The sequence below is a fragment of the Pleurodeles waltl genome, chromosome 1_2, assembly GCF_031143425.1.
Source record: "Pleurodeles waltl isolate 20211129_DDA chromosome 1_2, aPleWal1.hap1.20221129, whole genome shotgun sequence".
Taxonomy (NCBI): Eukaryota; Metazoa; Chordata; class Amphibia; order Caudata; family Salamandridae; genus Pleurodeles; species Pleurodeles waltl.
The window spans coordinates 414,982,497-415,004,031 of NC_090437.1; the positions used below are offsets into that span (position 1 = coordinate 414,982,497).

Genomic DNA, 21,535 nt, shown 5'->3' on the forward strand with positions numbered 1-21,535 from the left:
TAGGCAGATTAATAACCCCGTGTATTAACCACTCTGCCAATGGTATTTCTGCCACGGTGAAAGGCAACCTCTCTGTTTTCTCCATGTTAAGCATGACATAAGTTGCTTCTTTCTTAGCCATTAGTTGTTGTTGCCGCGTTAGATTAAAGGAGAAAAATATTTCCCTGGCACTGATGTGCTGCCACGAAACGCGACCCGCCTTCAATGTTTGAAGTGTCCAACCCAACTGGATAATGGACCTGGTCTGACTCTGCCCATGGTATAAAGAAGACACATCAGATTGTATAATGTCTATAGCAGAAGATACAATGTTGTTTATCGTATATATCCGGTCGGACAAGGTGTTAATCCAATTATCCACAACAGCTAATGCCTTTTTCAAATTTTCCTGGTCTATTTGCCTTAACCGGGCTGAAGCATCTTGTTGGGAAAGTTTCCGGATTTCATTGTATACTGCATATGAAAAACACTTCCTACTTGGTATTTTGGGGCCTGACAAGAAATCTTGTAAGTCAGTGGTGTTAGACAAAAGATTGAGGTGTGCTTTAACCGCATCTAGTGAGGATGAGTTAAGCCACTGTTGGCACAATTTTCCTACACTATATGTTGTAATTATATCAGCATGTTCTGGTGATATATAGCGAGGTTCCGGCCTATTTATCCTAAAACCCCCCCGAGGAGGTGACAAAACATTGATGACACCCGTTGGTATCTATGGGCCACAATAACCACCCGCCTGGACGTGTCAGAGAAGCATTAAATGTACCTTTCTGGACCCACTCATTGAGCTCTTCTTTAGTTGCATTTGTGTACTTTTGCCAGTTGTCAAATTTTGCAGGGGCAGGTATACTGGGCATGTTTAATTCTTTGATTGTTGCTAAGCCTAAACAACTTGCTTGTTGCACTGTTTTTATTTAAAAAGATAATTTGAAGAGGGATGAGACATGCGCTAAACAATGTTTCCTTTCCCTTGGTGTGCCAATTTTTTGTTCCCCAAACACTTTTCAAATCAATAGATTTGGACCAATATTCATAACCGGGAAACAAAGGATTCCGGATAAATAAATGTTGTATTAGTCAATAACATACGTATATCCTTAGTAGTAGTTACTTTAAAATAATATGACTCAGCATTTTTTTGATGATGCCCAGAAAAATACGCAAACTTTTCAGTATAAATTTTAGAACTCCTTTGCAGTGGAGTTGGACAATGTTCCCATTGCGTATAAATAAATATCGTTTTGGGACTGCTGGCTCTATGTATGAAGTGGTGCCCATAGTAATTATAGCAAAACATATCACCATAATTTTCTTTGAATTGGTAAAATCTTCGTTTTCAAAGACAGTATAATATTGCAATTCTGTCATCATAGAATCAACTGTTTTCAAGTCCCAATCATCAGATACAATGCCTGGTATGACTATATCATTCATTGATAATTTTAACACATAAGGTATTTGAATAATTTCCGTGGGACCATACATATCGAACATTACTTTGTCCCAAACAATCCCATCAGGAATTGGCACTGCGGAAATGTTCACAAAAGACAAGGCTCTTCTAATTTTATGTGATGAAAAATGTGGTTTCAAAACCTCCTCCACCTGTTCAACCGCCAATCTTTCGGGAAGAAAATTACCATGTATTAACAAGAAAAATGTTATAACAAAACCAATCCAAAGTAGAAAGGCTGAAACAGTCAAAGAAAGCCATACATAGTACCATGGGAAAATGAAGTATGTTTCTATAAGCCAATGTATTAGCTTACGTGCACCTGACAGGTCAGCTGTCGACGAGGCGAATTAGTCCGATCAATAGACCTTCGTTGAAGTCGGCAAAATAACCAGAGGCAGTTGGTGCAAATGGCGTAGCCGTTGCCTGTGGTGGAGTTGGTGTTTCCTGTGGTGGCACAATGTAGACAGCACCATCCGTCTGGCTCGTAGTCGAGGTGACTTGATCAAATGTTTCTAAATTGTTTGTTGTTAGTGGAACTAATGCAAGATCATCATCCACCCCCCCCCAATCTCGGAGAGGTATCAGTGTTGGTATAAACAACTTGTAGCTGAACTTCTTTTCCAGTATTGAGAGGGATTTGGGAACTACTGGATGTTCCTCTTGGTCGGATGTGCAGAATCGGCCACGTGGTGTAATTTGACATTGTCAATTGAAACAAAACGATTTTCTTTGGCACCTGGCAACGGTGGTAGAATAACAGTTCTGGTACTGTGTATCCCAAATACAGGGACTGGTGCGCGATAAGAAGGGCCAAATTCTTTTTTTCACTGTGACCTTTTCACGTACAAGATCCCCAACTCTGGGAATCCAGACGATAGATGTTACAGGCACATCCTTAATTCCTGTGGAGGCAGCACTTTTAGAAGAATTATCTTCACGGAACTGTTGTAATTCCTGTAAAACATTGACACATTCATTTATGTCAAAAGGTGTTTCTGCTGCCTCCACGCCAGGACCATCAAGATCCGGAAAAAACATTTGAGTTCCCAACAGGCACTCATATGAAGTACGACCCCCCTAGGGACCTTCTAGGCAGGTTATTTAGTGATCTCTAAACTCCATACAGGTGGGTAAGCCAACTACGACCCGTACCTAAGACTTTGGTTGTTAAGGATTGCTTTAAATCGCGGTTTAATCGCTCCACAACACTATTTCCCTCGGGATGAAATGGAGACGAGTACTGCAGTTGGACCCCCAACGAAGCCATGGTGTCCTTGAATGCCTTTGAGGCAAATTCAGGGCCCTGGTCCGAGTGGAACCTTGCAACTGCATATGTACTGATAAAGACTTGCAAATCTTTAATAACAGTCCGAGCATCAGCCGAGTGTTGTGGCCAGACCCATACAAATCTGGAGCATGAATCAACAGTGACTAATATGTATTTGTATGCACTATCAGGTGTTAGTGGACCGCAGTGGTCCAAGTACACACACTGTAATGGTTTGCTTGAAATCAAGAGGGATGTCTGCGGCGGGCGCTTGGCCGTAGAAACTTTAATTTGCTGACAGATGTCACAACAAAGGACATCCTGCTTAGTCTCTTTGTAGAGACCGGGCCACCAATAACAGGCCTGCAAGATTGAAATCGTAGCCGCCACACCAGCATGTGCAGATGCCGCCCCTTCATGCGCTGCTCTGATCAATTGTGGTCTTAAATCTTTGTTAGGGATGTCACGTACGCCTACGCCTGGTATTTTTGCCTCCGCGTTCAGCATACTTCCCATGTAGTATTGATATTTGTTAGGGAATCCTTTAGGATGGGGAATACCATCAGCCGTAGCCTTTATGGCAGCCAAAATGTCTGCGTCTGGTTTGGAACTCGAACAAGTCACTGCAGCTACAGTGGCTACTGCCACTGCTGACTTTGCGGCTTCATCAGCCAAAGTATCTCCAGCAACGTGTATTCCAACGCGCTGGTGTCCAAGTGTATGCACAACATGGTCTTTGGGTAGTGTCTCTTTCAGGTCTGCTACCTTCCCCCACAGGAGTCTGTGTTTTATGGTGTTGCCTTTGGAATCTCTGAACCCATTCTGGCGCCAATAATGCAGATATTCATTAAAGGACTGGACACAGTAATATGAGTCACAAACAATCAGCGTAGGCTGCGCCGGATCTGTATGTTCTAGTGCCATCAGCAGAGCTTTTAGCTCAGCCAATTGTGCTGTACAATCCCCTAAAGTCTTTGTAAAGGTATGTAGGGGACAGAATTTCTCCCCCTCCATATAGCCACTTACGACTGCGCAAGCAGCAGAATATTGATGTTTAGTTCCAATTGCAGGTTGTGCAGAGCCATCGGTGCACATAACTCTATGATATTGATCGATAGGCAAGGTATTCGCTGGAACTGGATATTCTACTTCATATTGTAGAAATTCCTGAGTTTGTAACTTTGGATCAAAAATGTAGTCTACATCATTGGCTGTTAAAGACGTAGCCCATTGTATCCAACGTGGATGTAGTGCTTTTGCGTGCGGAACGCTAGCTTTTGTAACAGCCTCTAGGGCGGGAATTGGAGAAATGACAATAATGCATTTCCCTTGGGCAAGAGGTCTTTCTTTAATAACAGCCATATGTACGGCAGTGGGAATTTTCTCTGTGGGTGCAAAGCGTTGTTCAACTGCTGAATACAAATGTGATTTGTATGCAGTCGGGACTGTCTCACCTTCATTAAATGTCACATAGGTGAAACCGATGGCCCCAGCTATTACCCTGATGACCAAAGGTGTTTTGTGGTGCTTTGAGTGTAAATGTTTTGCTGCTAGCATGTCTGTCTGCAATTCTCGAAGAGTGCGTGTATGTTCAACTGTCCAGAATTTACTTGAAAAATCGGGACGTATTAAGTCATATAAGGGTTTTATGCGCGTAGCATAATCGGGAATGTAGGTTCTGCCAAAATTTAAGAAACCCAACAATGATTGGAGTTTTTTAATCGTATTCGGTGGTTGTAATTGTGCAAATTTTTCTAAAAAATTGTGGCGCTAGGCTCTTCCCTTCATTCGACAGCTCATATCCCAGGAACAGGACGCTGACGAAGGCAATTTTTGTTTTTTTAAAGTTAAATTTGTAGCCAAGTTCGGCAACCCCTACAACAATGCGGGCTACCCGCCTTAAATGTTGTAGTAACTCATCATCCGTGAGATATATATCATCTAGATATGACAATACTTCAGAGTCAATCTCATGTAAAATGGCAGTCACACGAGCTGCAAACAGTCCTGGGCTGTTCTTATACCCCTGAGGCAAACAACAAAATTTTTTCTCAGAGCCTAGTATGCTAAAGCTTGTTAAGTCCCTGCTTTCAAGTGCTATATTCTGGCAGAAGAACCCATTTGAAATGTCTAAAGTTGTTTTGTATTTTATCCCCACTATGTTGCTCATTAGTGCAGTGTTATGTGAATTTTGTATAGCATATGTGTGTGTATGACTATTTAAATGTCTGTAGTCTAAGACTATTCTGTTTGAATGGTCCGGTTTAGCTACAGGAAATAAAGGTTATTCATCGGCGAGGCACAGGGTTCAATCACACCCTGGTACTCTAATTGTGTGAGTATTTCTCTCACTGTTGCTTTTGCTTCATGTTTAATAGGATACAGCAGTTGTGGCTGAGGTTCACTTTTGATGGGGATTAAATGGTAGGGGGATTCTTTATCCCATCCTATGTGATTTCTGTATAATGCTGGTGCCTGTGCTAGAGCCCATTCAATGGAACAGGATTCAGCGAGTTCCTCTGGACCAAGAGGCGAGAAAGAAGGCTTAATGACATCTTCTCTATATGGGCGGGTACGGACAAAGTCAGGCGGCCAATCTTGTTAAGCCAACAAGATGTCATACACTTTAACTATGCGATCCCAAAAGATTGCATGTATTGTGCGTTCAATGTCTCCTTCTAATTGCAGTGTTACTCTGTACACCCTATCAGGCTCGGAGACACGCATGTCTGCTGTTTCTACTTGTATAAAGTCATCAGTTGCTTTCACCTCCAGATGCTCTTGAAGATTCCGGCGAACTATTGTGACCTCTGCCGCGCTGTCTAGCAATGCTAGAGCCCAGCTCTTGTTCTTCAAGAGGACCCTCTTCCTGTGTGGCATGTCGAACTGAGACTGCTGCCACCTTTTTCTTTTTAAATTGTTGTTTTTGTTGGACAGGTTTCTCTTCCTTTTTAACAGAAACCTCCAAAGAGGGTTGTGATTCCTGTCTCTGGTTCACGTACTCTGTTCTTCACTCTGATCGCCCACCTCTCTCATTTCTCTTTTCCGATGAGTCCTGAAAGGAACGAGATTGGTGTGTATTTATATTGCTATCTATCAGGCGTTTTGATATTATCTCTATTCCTGAGATAATACCTATTCTGTGGGGTCTCCGTACGTGGAGATTCTCCCCTTTCTTTTTTAGGCGTTTGTTGCTTTTTATACCAGCGTTTCTTGTTACCCTCAGTTTACTATTTGGAGTTATCTTTATTTGTTTTACCCTGAAATTGAGGTTTTTGTGGTCTAGCCCCTGGGCTATCTCGACCGATACTTGAATATGTTTCCATTATTATTTTAATCAGCTCTCATTCTTGATCTTGTTGCGGAACGTCTCAGAGCCGCATGCGCACTGCAAGTGCAACTATTTCCGCTTTAAGGTTACTTAAAAGTATTGAGGATACTGTGGCAAAGTTGCCCATCAGCTGCATCCCTAAATCTAGGGCTGGGGCAGCCCCATATTCATCTTGAATTTGTTTTAGCACCTCTGGTAATTTGGCAAGTGTTGGTGTACCGTGTGCAGTTGTATAGAGCGGGGCAAATACCGTGCCCCATGTATTACAGATTTCTACTGTAGAGACCATCCCAAAGGGCAAGCACATCGTTAATATTCTATGTTTATCCTGAGGTCCCGTATGGGGAAATACTGCTTCCAGCGTATTTATTTTTTGTGCTAGCCAAAACAGAGTCTCCTCTCGTTTGGCTGGTACTTTACCCATAATGGAATGTACAGTCGCCGGATTTATACCTGGTGTTACTGCATGTGGATGTGCTGGAGCAGCACGTGCTGGGTTTGTATTTAAAGTTTGCATCACAAATTGCACTAATCTTCTATATATTGCTATTAACTCAATGTATAAGCGACAAACCTCAGCTACTGCTAAATTCCCAACCGCAGGATGTGGTGTATAAGGGGCTAATAAAGGCCAGGTAGGACCATCATTACTTAGTGGACCTAACCTAACTGGTAATATTGTATGGGGTAGGGCACCATCAAGCTAATTATTATGTTCTTGATAAGATAGAGGTATCTCTAAATATGCGTACGCTCTGTATTGTCCAGGCGCGTTCTCAACTGTATATGTATGAAATGTATTTGTGTTCCCATCAACTGCTGGAAATGTGACCCAAGAGTAAAAGAGTTCTGTTCTATAAGCTGCGTGGGCGTCCACCGCGAATGTGACTGGACCTCCCTGGGCCGTTAGGCCATTTGCTAATAAGTGTGCTGTGAGAGGTTGTCTCATGTTAACAGCTATTTGTACTATTTGGGGATTCGCCATGGTAGAAGTACTATGAGTTCAGAGAAGGCACACCAAGATGGGGTTTTTCCTTTTAGAGTTCAAGCTTGAACAACAGCCAGCTGTAATAGGATTACCTATACGGCTGTGGTGGAAATCCTCAGCACCACGGACGTCTCCGTATACGGCACTGAGGTGTCATTATATAAAATGAGAATGAGATACTCCGGTGGACCCGAAAATTAGAGACTGACACAACTTTGGTGGCGCCATGTCACATAGGCTCTCATTATTCTAATGAGACTACTGGATTTTGAGCAGCAAGATTGTCCACAATGTGGGGGACTGAGTCTCACCCATGGTGGATGAAACTTGTTGCTCCAAATCCGGGCTTTGCTCCGGCTAACTAGCAGTGCCTCATCTCTCCCAAGAGGCAGAGACGATTGGGCAGCTGAGCGCAGGACATACTGGTACTTCTCAGGGAAGTCGTGGTTACTCAAGTCACAACCGGTTCTCTCATACACAGTGCGGTCTCATATATAAATGACAATAAAGGCAGTATAAGTTTTAAAGATTGGTTTAATAAAACGACTGCATTTTGGATAGCAAAGCGTGAGCTGCAATAACCAGAACTACACAACACAACAATATTAAAATAGTGACGATGAGAGTGAAGCATAAGAATAGTGCTATCATAGTGCCACTAGAATCGATGGACTATTCCCTATCTAAATCATATTTCGAGCACAGCATGTTAAGCTCTATTCCTGCCTTTTAGGTTCCCCCAGGAGGACATCAACCCTCATACCTGAGCAAAGGCCTGTGATCTGCGTCAGCATCTGCAGCGGAGCATTCAGCATACAGTTGTGGTTCCCTGGCTGGAATCTCCCTCTTGACGTGTACAAGGACTAGAAAGTGTTTTTATAACTAACACAGCAGATGTTCTAAGAAAATGTCCCTACGTAAGGATGTGTATTTTCTGCGAATGTTGGAGACTAAACTTCTACCATGTTTACCGGCAATATACCAGACTGTAGCCTTGACTGAAGCACAGGGTGATCCAGAATGCGTTGTTTGAAAACACAGTGCTGAACTAAGCAAAACAGTTTGATAGAAGAAATTAAAACGACCGTAAAACTGGTTATTGTTAAAATAACAGTGCAAAGCTGAATAAAATATATCCTGTCAAGGTGCACAGCGGCCTAGTGTATTAAACTAACGTTCGTGGAGCTATACTTAAAATGGCTACCCAACAAAAGGGAATACTGACAACAGGTAAAGGTTGGAGGGGAGCCTTACATTTCCCCCCACTCTTGCCACTTGCCTGAAAAGTTTGGCAAGACCTGCAATGTGCATCCGAGTGCCTGCGCATTAGGGGCCAGTAAAAGTGGGTGACAAGCCTCTCAAATGTCTTGTCCTGCCCCAAAAGGCAAATCATGAGCCAACCCCAGAAGGAAGGCCCTGAAGCACTGGCGTACCACCAGCACACAGGCTGACCCAGGCTCAGGAACCTTAGACTCATTATACAGGAGTTCATCCTCTCAATAGATCAGGTGTGATCCTGGCTCCTTGCCAGCCGCCTGGTCTGCAACCTGCTGCCGCAAACCCTCCAGAGTAGGGCATGTCCTCTGTGCTGTACAGAATGCTTCCCTGGTAGGCCTCCCGTCCTGCTGCCACTGCGACAGTTCAGGGACCTCACCCAGTTCAGCCATCTGTTCCCCTGTAGGCTCTGGGGCGTCACCCACAGGCTCCGCCTCTTCCTGGATCGTGGGAACTTCTGGGGCCGGTTTCCCGAGCCCCCTGCCCTTCCTGTTTTTTGGCGGTCCCCTGGGCCACTGTTTCAGGCTCCAGGGGCTCTTGACCACCTTGACAGGCTGCCATTGACCGTGTGGATAAGCACACCCACCCAGGCAGACCCAACATCTCCAAGTGAGACCTGTGTTCCACCTCCTTCCAAGGGAAATCCTCCAGGTCATTGCCTAGTAAACAATCAACAGGCATGGTTGGACTCACAGCTACCTTCAAGGAACCTGAGACCACCCCGCATTCAAAGGGAACCAGCGCCACTCTGCACAGGCGTTCTGAGTTGTCCACTGCAACTATTTGGTGAAGTACCCGGGGATCAATCTGCTCTTCAGACACCAGCTGACTACTCACTGTAGTCACACTGGCTCCTGTGTCTCCCAGAGCTTCCACCATCTGTTGATTGATGGTCACCCACTGCCTGTACTTGTTGTTCTCAGGCAAGAGGGTTCTCTGGGCCATCTCACTGTCCCCTAGTGAGACAAGGGTCATCTCAGCTGGCTCCCACCCACCTGGAACCAACTCTACCCCAAGCGCTACACTGGCCAAACCCTGGGACGGTGCACCAGTGGGTGCTGGTGTACTCTTGGGGCTATTGGGGTCCCCCCCCTCATATGACCCACCTGGTCACATGCATAGCACTTATGTGGGGGACCACCTGCCACTGGCTTCCCTTTGGAGAACCATGGCTTCTTCTCACTGGGGGGGCTCAGAATCCTTACCCTGGGAATCAGTTGAGGGCCCTTTAGAGACTCCCCCAGTTTACCCGTAACCCCCCCTTTCTTCTGAGAGGGAACCTGCCCACCCTAGGCGTGGTTTCCCCCATACTTCTTTTGGACCCTGGTGCTCTGGCAGCGGTCCGCTTCCTGCATAAGCTTCCTGGGATCAGTCAGCTTGCTGTAAATCAGGTGCTGGCACAGCTCTGGAAAACATAAACTGTACAAGTGCTCCCAAGAAATAAGATTCTAAAGCCTCTCATACATAGCTACCTTACTGCCCTTCACCCAACCATTCAGTGACCTGCAAAAAGAATCCACACATTCCAACCATGTTTGGGATTCCTTCTTCTTATAGGACCTAAACTTGTCCTTATATTGCTCAGGGGTGAGACCATACCTTGTGAGTAGGGCATGCTTCATGATAGTGTAGGTGAGATTCTGAGCATCCCGTAAGGCTGTCAGTGTATCCTTCCCCTCTACCTCAAAGTGCTTCCACAGACCCGCCCCCCAATGAGCTTCAGGGACCAGATTCATGTGGAGAGCAGACTCATACCCCTTGAACCACAAGTATGTCATCCTCCCTCTTGTAATCCTTCACAAGATCTTTAGGAATGTGCAGCCTTCTCTCAGGCTGCATTGTGATGTGGCTGCCACCATCCCTACTAGACTGGCTCCTCCGATCCAGCTCCCTCAAACTGAGCTCATGAGCCAACAACAACTTTTTCTCCTCTATGGCCATCGTCATTTTCTCCGCTGGTGCTTCCTGTCTGTCCTGCAACTCTTCAGGGGTCAGACTCTTTGATAAGACACTGCTACCTGCCCTGGACACCCTCTCCCTGGGTATAACAGGCCCACCCACAATACCATTGTGTATGGAATGTTCTTCCTTCTACTCATCCTCCTCATCCTCTGTGTCCTTCAGTGCTCTTGGCTGTCACCCAGGCCCTCAGCGCTTTTTGCAGCTTCCCCTTCGTGGATGAGCTCCTAATGGGACAGTCAAAACTTTTACCGAACTGCTTTAACTGAGCCTTGGTATCTCTCTCAAATTTTTCTAGGTCAAAAGCAGCTCCAACTGATGCATCTCCAGACTGGGACATGATGAAAAGTCAACAAAAGTACAAAGTTCCAAAAGGCAGGAAACAAGTTCCGAAATGAAGTTCAGAAGTCAACCAAAGATTACCACAAAAATGGATTTAGGGAAAAATCCAAGCAAAAGAGAAAAAGCAAAAATCACAAGACAAGTAGTAGGTTGTCACTTAGTGGTCTGAATGCAAAACAGAAGGATACTCTTCATCACTGTATGTAAAGTACAAATACAAGTCCAATCCGAACCGCTGATCACCAATGTTAGAAATTGGGTCTTTGGCTTGCAGTCAGGTTACCCCCTGTCCAAGCAAGGACCCTCACGCTAGTCAGAGTAAAAGAGAATCGCCCTCAGCTAACCCCCACTCACCGCCTGGGTAGCTTGGCACGAGCAGGAGGCTTAACTTCAGAGTGTTAGGTGTAAAGTATTTGTACCAAAACACACAGTAACAAAACAAGACGATAATGACAAAAATCCGCAATACACAAGTCAAGTTATCACTGAGAATTCAAAAAGAGTCTTAATGTAATTTTAAACACAACGCTAACGATGTTAGCATGAAAATGTACCTTGGGTGCGTCAAAAATAACCCCACACAGGCGAGTGTGCATCAAAAAGGGCTTGCGATGCATCTATTTCACTCACGAGCGAGACCTTGCGTCGTTTCTCCTTTAGGCGGGTCAGTGTGCGTCGTTTCTTCTCTCCGCAGGAGAGCGACACAACGATCCGGTCAGCACTCTCGGGTCCGGGCAGGCCTTGCGTTGTTTTTGCATGCCCATCGGTGTTTGCATCAGAAATTCAGCCGCACGATGGTCCAAAAACCACACATCGCAGGTTGCGATCTCACTGGTCTCCGTCAGCGATGCAGGCATTGATCTTCCGGTCACGTTGCAGGCGAGTGGCACTTTACAGCCGTGAAGCCAGCGGCACGTCGATTTTTCAGCCTCAGATCGGAGTTGCTTCGATCGTTTCCTCACACGGCGGTCTGTGCGTGGATTTCTCACTCTTGGACTGCTAGGTTCTCTTCTCAGGGTCCCAGGAACTGGATGGGCACCACTTGGCAGGGTAGGAGTCTCTCCAGAGGCTCCAGGTGCTGGCAGAGAGAAGTCTTTGCTGTCCCTAAGACTTCAAACAACAGAAGGCAAGCACTAAATCAAGCCCTTAGAGAGCTCTTCACAAGAAGGAAGGCAACACAAAGGCTAGTCTTTGTCCTCTAGCACAGGCAGAAGCAGCAATTGCAGGATAGCTCCACAAAGCACAGTCACAGGCACAGCAGCTCTTCTTCCTCAGCTCTTCTCCAGGCAGAGGTTCCTCTTGGTTTCCAGAAGTGTTCTAAAGTCTGTGGTTTTGGGTGCCCTTCTTATACCCATTTTGCCCTTTGAAGTAGGCTTACTGCAAAGGAAAGTCTCTCTTGATTGTGAAATCCTTGTTTGCCCAGGCCAGGCCCTAGACACACACCAAGGGGTTGGAGACTGCCTTGTGTGAGGGCAAGCATAGCCCTTTCAGGTGTGAGTGACAACTCCTCCCCTCCCTCCTAGCACAGATGGCTCATCAGGAAATGCATACTACGCCCCAGCTCCCTTTGTGTCACTGTCTAGTGAGAGGTGCAACCAGCCCAACTTTCAAACTGACCCAAATAGGGAATCTACAAACGGGCAGAGACACAGAAACGGTTTAAGCAAGAAAAGGCTCACTTTCTAAAAGTGCCGTTTTCAAACACACAATCTTAAAAATAAACTTTACTAATAGATGTATTTTTAAATTGTGAGCTCAGTGACCCCAAACTCTACATGTCTATGCGTTCCCAAAGGGAATCTACACTTTAATCATATTTAAAGATAGCCCCCATGTTAACCTATCGGAGGGACAGGCCTTGCAAAAGTGAAAGACAAATTTAGCAGTATTTCACTGTCAGGACATATAAAACACATTACTATATGTCCTAACTTAACTATAGACTGCACTCTACCCTTGGGTCTGACTGGGATCTACCTTAGGGGAGTCTTACATGTAAGAAAACGGAAGGTTTAGGTCTGGCAAGAGGGTACACTTGCCAAGTGGAATTTACAGTTAAAACTGCACACACAGACACTGCAGTGGCAGGTCTGAGACATGATTACAGAGCTACATATGTGGGTGGCACAACCAGTGCTGCAGGCCCACTAGCAGCATTTGATTTATAGGCCCTGGGCACCTCTAGTGCACTGTACTAGGGACTTACTAGTAAAGTAAATATGCCAATCATGTATGGACCAATTAAAAAACATTTTGTATAGGAGCACTTGCACTTTAGCACTGGTTAGAAGTGGTAAAGTGCCCAGAGTAACAATAACAGCAAAAACAGAGTCCAGCGCACATCAACAACCTGGGAAACAGAGGCAAAAAGTTAAGGGAGACCACACCAAGGATGAAAAGTCTAACAGTCCCCAAATGTTCGCATGTTTTAAACAGTATCTGTCTCTGAAGTTCTTTCTCAGTCGCTGCTCTGTGCACTTGTGAGTGAATCTGGGTGACAGGCGGCTCAAGTCACTTCCCCACTGCTACATGAGCATTTGGTCACTGCCACCACGGATTTGCAGGTGTGAAGCTGCAGCAAAAACCCAACACTATTACTGTTCAGCAAATCATACATGGGGAAATAGGAGCACAATATCTACTCATATACTTACTCTTTCCATGTATAATGAAAACAAAAAGATGATGGGTGAAATGTTTGGATAAATCACAGGCATTGATAATTATTGTTGGCTGCATTGCAGTGCATTGGGCTTTTTCATAACTATGCCACTCCAGTCAAGAACTGCTTCATGCAAATCAGGCTTGGTCCTTCTAAAAACAAATACAAATAAATAAAAAATAGTACAGCCCAAACTGCCAGACCAGGTCCCCTCTAACAGGAGACAAGCAAACCCCTGCTTTGGCCTATTGGGCTTCATCAATGAGATGCAACTTGATTCCTAGGGCAAAATAAGACTGGCCCATGTCTAGGCATACCCATCACAGTGAGGAAAAAATGTAATGGATAGAGGATCACATCTACATGCTTTCATTCAGTGCAACGCAGAAAGCCACCTTGCTGTGTTGCACTGCCTGAAAGGGCAGGAATGAGCAGTATTTGCCACTATATGGTGGATTACTGTCCATTACCTGACGTCGGGTTACTTTTGGCTGCCTAGCACCAAAGCAGAAACTCTTGTGCCATGTTGCAAGGGTTCCTGTGTTGTAGACAGGATTGTTTTTTGTGCAGATCGGGACACCTTCCTGCACATAAACAATCCGGAGAGGCATTTTCCTCTTTCTATGCATGCTGCAGAATGTAGCATATGTAGAAAGAGGAAAAACAAGAAGAAATATATATTTCTTCTTTTTTACACCTCATCTGGGGAGGTGTAGAATGTTTACGCACTCCCAGGTCTACCAGTAATGCGAAATCTGGGAATGCACGGATGGATGCGTTGGACCACCCATGATCCACCCATGGAATGCCTCTCTGCTGCAGAGTAACTCAAGGCAGCAATTTGTACTGCCTTGCGTTACTCTAGATGTATCAATCCATGCAGGGCAAAGCAAGGTGGACCTGCGTGGCTTGAAAAATCTCACTTATGTTTTGTGTCGCCTTTGAGCTCCTTTATGTGGCGCAAGGGCAAAGTAAAATTTTGATAAACATGGGCCAGAACGCTTGCATATATCTCAGCCCCTGGTAATCGCATTACAGATAGGGTTGCCAGTTTTTTTAGCAACGTACCAGTATTTTAAAATACATCAGGTGTAACCATTAGGAAAATCAGCTACAGCTGGCATTTTTTCCCTCGTTTCAGCATAGAGGTATACAACCAAATATATGAAGAAAGCACTTTAAGACATATTCTAGAGCTGCCTTGATGATTGATGGCATAGTTAAAGTAAACAAAGACAGCTTAGCTATGTTCAAAATCAATACGAATAATTTAGCATAAACTCCTATTTGGGTAAGACACTAGGGCCTTTGCAGAGTTGTAAAACATGAAAAAATGGACGGTATTTTTCTCTGGGAAAAGGTGGCAACCATAACTATAGCTAATGTTGTTGCCCACTTTAATACTCCAGATAAGAACTGTCCTCATGCAACTATGGCTTGGTTATGCTTCAATAAGAATAACATATCCAGGACTAACTAGCAAGGTCTCAGGTTCCTCTAAAAGGAAACAAGCAATCCCAAACGTTTTTCAGCCTCATCAATGAGGTGAAGCTTGATTCTTATGGCACAGAGTCCAAGTGACCCGTGTTTGGAATACCATTTGTACTAAGGGCATTAACTGAGGAATTCAAAAATTTTATAGAATGATTCATTAAATCTCAGTGTCCTGTGCTTACTCTTGGTCACAGTGAATGAAGTCATCATGTTTTTGCCCACTATTTCATTTCAGACAAGAACCACCATTGTTTCATAGTGCACACTCAATATCTCAGTCCTTCTGTCTTGACAGTCAGCTACAAATCTCAATGGGTGTAATGTGGACAGATCCAATGGGGTTTTGGTGGGCAGCCATCCACAGGGAGGTCTGCCCCCTGGAATATTGGGGGAATTGGAGCAGTCCGATGACTTCTTGCGCTTCTGGTCTGGATTGGGTTAAAAGACAGCCCAAGGTATAAAACCATCCATTTAGTAGGAGTCAATATAATTTTGGTAGCATTTGTCTTAGACCTGAGTTAAGGTAGACAAGTGCAGTAGTACACTTACCTTGACAGAATGTCGGCTGCAGAAAAAGTCGGCCAGACTATGAGGCTGCTGGAAAAAAGCGTGGCATCTCAACCTTCTAGTAGCAGGTGTTCAGCTGAGTGGAGGCTGCCCAGTGCATATGGCGTCCAAGGCAGTCGCAGCCATTGGTGTTTGCATTCTCACCGATGCACCTCTCCCCTGCTGTGACATTGAGGAAGGTAAGTGAAAGGGGCCACTCTAGGCCACCGAGAGCGGCCCCAAGGGTGCAAGATGCGGGTCAGAGTCAGAGCCTGAGCCTAAGCGACCCTCTGAGGTCGAAGTTGTGCCAAAAATGTGCCACTTCAAGGCCCCAGGTGAAGGGGAGGAAGCGGTGGCTGCAGGATTGAAGGGTAGGCTGTCTTTGTTGCAGATACAGGTCTCGCGTATAAGGATGGTGGGCAGGGCTGCACTGAATGTGGGTGTAGAGTCTGGGAAGGGGAGGGGCAGTGCCCTACGAGCAGGCTGTGGTGGCATTATCCAGGAAAAGAGGAGTGGCGAGGGCCAGGATTTCGTGGGAGGGGCTGCAGATGACAGCAAGTGTGAGCTGGGAGGCAGATGGGGAAAGGGGACAGAGTGCGGAAGGCCTGGCAGAGAAAAAACGGTCAAGCACTTGGACAGGGGAGAAACAACATGGGCAAGACAGGGAGCAGGCAAGAGGTGATGGGGGCTACTGGACTCTGATATCACTGAATGAAAAAGGATGGCTGGAGATGGTGCCAGCAGGTGTCAGATCAGAATGGGAGTGGGAGAATGCAAAAGATAGAGGTAAAGCTGCCAGGCAGCACATGGGGAGTAGTAGCGAGGTGGGGAAGGGGAGGGGCCATGGGGACCACCATACAAGGGGCCTCAAGTGGTCCGGCATCAGCAATAATGATAGCAAAGCTGGAATGGAGCAACAGGGAGGAAGAGGGACAGGAGGTGAGTTTGGAGAGGAGCAGTTGGACTGGGGTGAAAGGACTTAAAAGGGAGAGCTCAAGATAGGCGGTGCAAAGGGCAGGTCAGTCAGTGTTGGCTGCCACGTCTGAGAGCAACCCAGGTGAGGCAGGAAGTAGTGACCAGCACACCGGGCATAATTTATTTTTTAGCAGGGGAAGCACTCCGACAGCAGGGTGGATGCAGCAGAGCACAGTGCTGCTCTGCTGCCCTGAGGAGAAGAGAAGGCAAGGCCTGGTGCAGCCTGCTGGACATCATAAGAGATTACACAATCACTGCCCCAAGAAGCTCTAGTCTGTAGTTAGTGTATTTCAAAGTTCAGGTACTCAACATTGACAGGACAGACACAGTGTGGTGGAACGAAGAGGACAGCCGCTGAGGCAGCGGGCTCTGGAGCAGGCACCGACCTTTGCGCCAGGTAAGGATGTGCGGCACAAATGTGGCCAAAATGGTGTCCATTGGTGTAGATGCAAGGGAGTGCGAAGAGAGCAGGGAGGCCCAAGACAGGAAAGGTTTATATGTAAAGGATACAGGCGTAGGCACACAGGACCATGGTCTGGGTTGGGCGGGGGAGGTGGACTCATCAACAGGTCAAGGGGATTCTAAGAAAGGAGTCTCCGTGCCTGTGGTAGAAGCAACAGAGAAAGTAAGGGAGCTACAATGGACTCCGAACAGGGAGGTAAATAAGGGCTTTGGGAGGGGAATTGGGGGGAGACCGCTGGGGAGAAGGCTGATGGCTCAGAAGGCAAAGAACTGAAGCTTAAGAAACTGCTGTATATGGGGGTGCCCAAGCCTTGAGGGCTCATCGCATGCTAGCTACTAAAGAAAAAATATGTAAGAGAGAGTACACTGAAATGCTGAAACTGCTGCATACAGTGCTGAGGGCAAAGAAGGGTTCAAAGGAGAAAGAATATTAACTAGTTAAGCGGACAAAGGTGCCATTGACCACAGAAAACAAGTCCACTGCCTTTCTAATTTATGCCAGTGTTTATTTTGAAAAATATCTAGTGAGGTCGGTTGCACGTTTTAAGTATATGGACATTATAAGAAAGGGGCAGATCAATTATGGAAGATATGCATGGGCCCAATATGATGATGAGTTTCAACCTCACATCGCCCTGGATCCCGAGGCACATTGGGGGAGGTTAACTCTGAACTTTGGCAGCATACGATGGGGCCTTCCAAGTTTGGTAAGACGATTTTCACTGCCAGCAGGTTATCCATAGTTTATCAACTCTTTCAGGGGTGCCCTCTGAGGTGGGGGCAACAGGCAAAGGGCAGAGTAGTCAGGCTGGAGCCTGAAAGGACTTTAATAAAGGTCTCAGCACCAGAAAATATTGCAAATTTTGGCGCAAATGCTCTAAATGTGCTGGCAGACATGGGTTTATACATTGCTATGGGGTAGGCGGAAACACAGGTTCCTCCGTAGGGCAGTGGTAACAACAGCAGGGAACCACAGGTGTTCAGCAACAATGACAGACAACAGGTTTTAAAGGAAGGGGTGCACAAGGACCTAGAGGGTATGGGCTTGTACACAAATTAAACTGGAGAGGTTTGGATTTTGGCCAACACACCCAATAACGATTGGCCCATTGATAAATTTGATTTTGTCCCCTTTCATGGTGGTTAAAAAAAAAGAGAAAGGGCAATTCAGGTTGATACAGCACCTATTGTGGACAGAGGGAACGTCAGTTAATGATTTTATCCCAGAGGATCGGGTGTTGGTGTCATATTCCTCTGTAGAAGTGTCTCTCTCCTTGGTGGAAAGAGTTAGTCGGGGCCCAAATGGCTAAGAGTGACATCAAGTCAGCTTTCCACATGCTTCCAGTACACACTGACAATTTTCAACTGTTGAGCATCCAATTTGAAGGACAATGGCATGTTGATAAGGCACTCCCAACAGGGTTTTGGATATCTTGTGCCCTCTTTGAACATTTACAACTTTCCTGAAACAACTGTTCTCTTAGTACACGGGACACAGACATGTCACACACTATCTTGATTATTTGTTTTTTTAAGGTATTCCAGGTTCCATGGACTATCATTGGATGCTGGCAAGTTTTCAGGAGCCCATGGTGGAACTATGAGTACCTTTGGTAACGGAGAAGAGAGTGGGACCCAGTACGGTGCTGTCATTCGTAGGTATTGAAATTGATTTGGGTGCAATGTAAGCCCGCTTGCCAGAGGATAAAAACAAAATCACAATGCATGTGCTTTTGGATGCCATGTTGGTAAAAGTTAATGTCACAGCTAAAGAGGTGCAGGTACTACTGAGGCATTTGAACTTTGCCTGTAGGTTAGTGAGAGCAGGGAGGACATTTTGTGGGAGAATGGGGATGACACTTTCTGGCTTGCCGTTGCTGCATCACCACATCTGATTGTTGGCAGGTGTCAGGGGAGACCTAAGGATGTGACGTTTCTCCCTGGGAACATTCACTGGAGTACCGCTGGTGACACTGAAGGAAGTAGACTTGGATGCACAGATATTCTCCAGTGCTGCTAGGGGGACTGGATTTAGCCTGTGCTAGCTAGGAAAATGGTGCGTCAAGGCAAGGCCTTTCGAGTGGAAGCGAGGGGCATGCAGTATCACCTTTTTAGAGTCTTACCTTAGTGGTGGTGGTGACACTATGTGGGGAGCAGCTGTCACACAAAAAAGGCTTGTTTTGAATTGACAATTTTTGGGTGGTGCAAGTGATAAATAGACAGTCGGCCAGACATGCACATGTGCTGAAACTATTGCTGTTTTTTCTAGCCCTTGTGTTCTAGGGCTAGAAGGAAACACAACAAAAAAGTTGTAGGCGTTTTGCAGGGTTTTTGGAACTGGTGGAATTGAACATTCTGATCTACGGTACAATGTGGGTGATTTTCCACAGGGACGGGGTACACTTGTTGTTCTATGGCATGGAGTTGTATTTACTGCAGTAGAGAGAAGTATTTGCTAAGTCGTTGAACAGTTGCCGGTGAGCGGTTGAGGAGGGGCAAAAAAAGTCAAGCTTGGGACTTTTTCTGGGTGGTGGATGCCCGAAAAGTTGGCATGGTTTACCGAAGTTGTGAACAGCTGCAGTGCTTCCAGGATGAAAGGGAACAGGTAGACAAGCTCACGCATGGAGGAACCAGGAAGATAAAGGTTCATTAGGAAGTTAAGTTAGTTAGATGTTAATAGTTGCAGTAAAGCTGGAGGAGAGTTTAAAGGACTCCAATACAGAAGATCAGCACAGGAGGAAGAAGAGACTTACAGAATTACGTTTTATGGGGGAAGGGGCATTTAGGGGTGGTGGGTAATTAACATGGGTGACCAATTTTGCACAGTGAGGTTTTAGTTTTGTAAAGCAAAAAGCCCAGGGCTGTGGATGTGATGTGTGCCTGTTTCAATAAAGCCACCTTTTTCACACATACCTAGTGTCAGTGGTCTGTGCTGCTCCCCCTGTTCTTTGGGGCTTTGGAGGGGGTGACCAACCACATGGAGGTGTCCCCCCCCCCCCAACAGGAATATTGGGGAATTGGTTTTGGGTTGGATTAGGCTATTAGATAGCCCCTGGTATAAAACCAACTATTTTATGTGAGGTGCCACTATTTTATTGTGGTGACACAGTGGCTGGCACTATGTGACAGTAGAATTTTTGCCCACCCTTTTAGCCCATGGGTTAGTGGTTTTGGGGGGGGGGGTCTAAATATTTTGCAGTTGTTCTTTATTTGGGGCAAGCTTCATCTGGAGCAGGTGCACAGCAGGAAATAATCATGTATGTTTGTCCCTTTGAAGCAAGAGCGGTAGGACAAAAAGTTGGCATGGTTTGCAGAACTTTGTTTTTGACAACGACAATCCAGCCTGAAAGGGAACATGTAGACAAGCTCACGCGTGGGCGAAACAGGAAGTTAAAAGGTCATTAGGAAGCTAGTTTGTTAGCAGTTAATAGTGGGAGAAATAATGGAAGGTAGTTTAAAGGCTCAGTTGCAGAAGATCAACACAGGAGGAAGTAGAAACTTACAGAAGTAAGTTTTGTGGCAGGGAGGGACATTTAGGGGCAATGGGTAATTAACATAAGGGACCAATTTTGTATAGTTTGTTTTTAGTTCTGTAAGGTGAAAGGCCAAAGGTTGTGGATGTGATGCTTTTTCACACATACCTGGTGTCAGTGGTCTGTGCTGCTCCCACTCAAGATGTGAAGAAATGGTTGAGGAAAGCTGACCCTCCTGTATATTGTATATATATGTTCTGTATAAACCAGCACTTGAGAATATTTATCGCACAGATTTCCATAACAATGGGGTAATTTAACTTCCTAATTAACTTGCCCTGGGAAACCGAACTTTTTAAATGAAAGAAAAATCCTAGATATCGTTGTAAGCTTAAAATCAAGGATCCCCTTCTTAGCGGAATCAGTGGCATGTAAGAAATGTTGATAAATAAATTACGCTGTTTCTAAACAGACTTTAAAGATAGGTCCCCGTTTTAAGAGGAGCACCGCGTTTCCGTGTAATGAACCACTGTCGTACCTTCCTGTTTACAGCTTCTTTGGCAAGTTGCCGAGTATTAATTAAGACTCGAAATAAGTGAAAATAGGTCGCAAGGTGTTACCCCCTGGGCGAGAAGTAAAATTGCTCCCTGGGACGTCAGGCGGCTGGTCTAAGAGGCGCGCGCTCAAATCTCCCTCTTCACGATTACAACGTACGTAGCGATTTTACCTGTGCTTGCGGAGCCAGCATCTTGCGCCAGTTAGTCGAGCTCGCTGAAACAAGACGTTCAACAGCTGCACCTGGTAGTCCTCCGATATTCTGATACAGCAGCAGCCACCGCGACACCCTGCTTAAGGTGGGAGGAGTGCCTGGCGCGTTTCACGGTGGGACTTACAGGCTAGTTTCCAGGTGCACAGCCATAATGTGCCCGTTACTAAAGGCTTTGCTTTATTTGTTCTGAAAACCTTATTGGTCGTTTTGAATTGAATTAATCACGCTCTGGGATTTGTTCAAGCCGATTTTGGAAAAGGTCACCAGGAGGCACAAGAGGCTTCTGTGCGGAATTGTCGACTTTGGCAGAGCGAAAATGGAATGCAACTGCCAACGAATTCCTCACATAACTGTGAAACCTTTGCTGAATGTGACACATTGTATGATGTGAAATTAAACAAACATGAGCCAGGAAAACATATCTCATAGCAAGCCAACAGAATGGCCCTGTTACTTACTAGTAACTTTAATTTCTTCGAGTCTAGGGCTTCCTCGTCACAGTCTTGACTGTGTGTGGTGTCTGCTCCTCTATGTGA

At 45.6% G+C, this 21,535-nt stretch overlaps 1 protein-coding gene across 1 annotated transcript in view; it reads right to left on the reverse strand.

The window, feature by feature from the left end:
* The window catches only part of LOC138300722 (protein NipSnap homolog 3A-like), a 279,950-nt gene extending 258,660 nt beyond the window's left edge, over positions 1-21,290 (reverse strand). The window contains exon 1 of the mRNA XM_069240421.1: positions 20,958-21,290. Coding sequence (XP_069096522.1) covers positions 20,958-20,978 — 21 coding nt within the window. The 5' untranslated portion in view covers positions 20,979-21,290. The remainder of the gene's footprint in view (positions 1-20,957) is intronic.
* Positions 21,291-21,535: the final 245 nt, after the last annotated feature.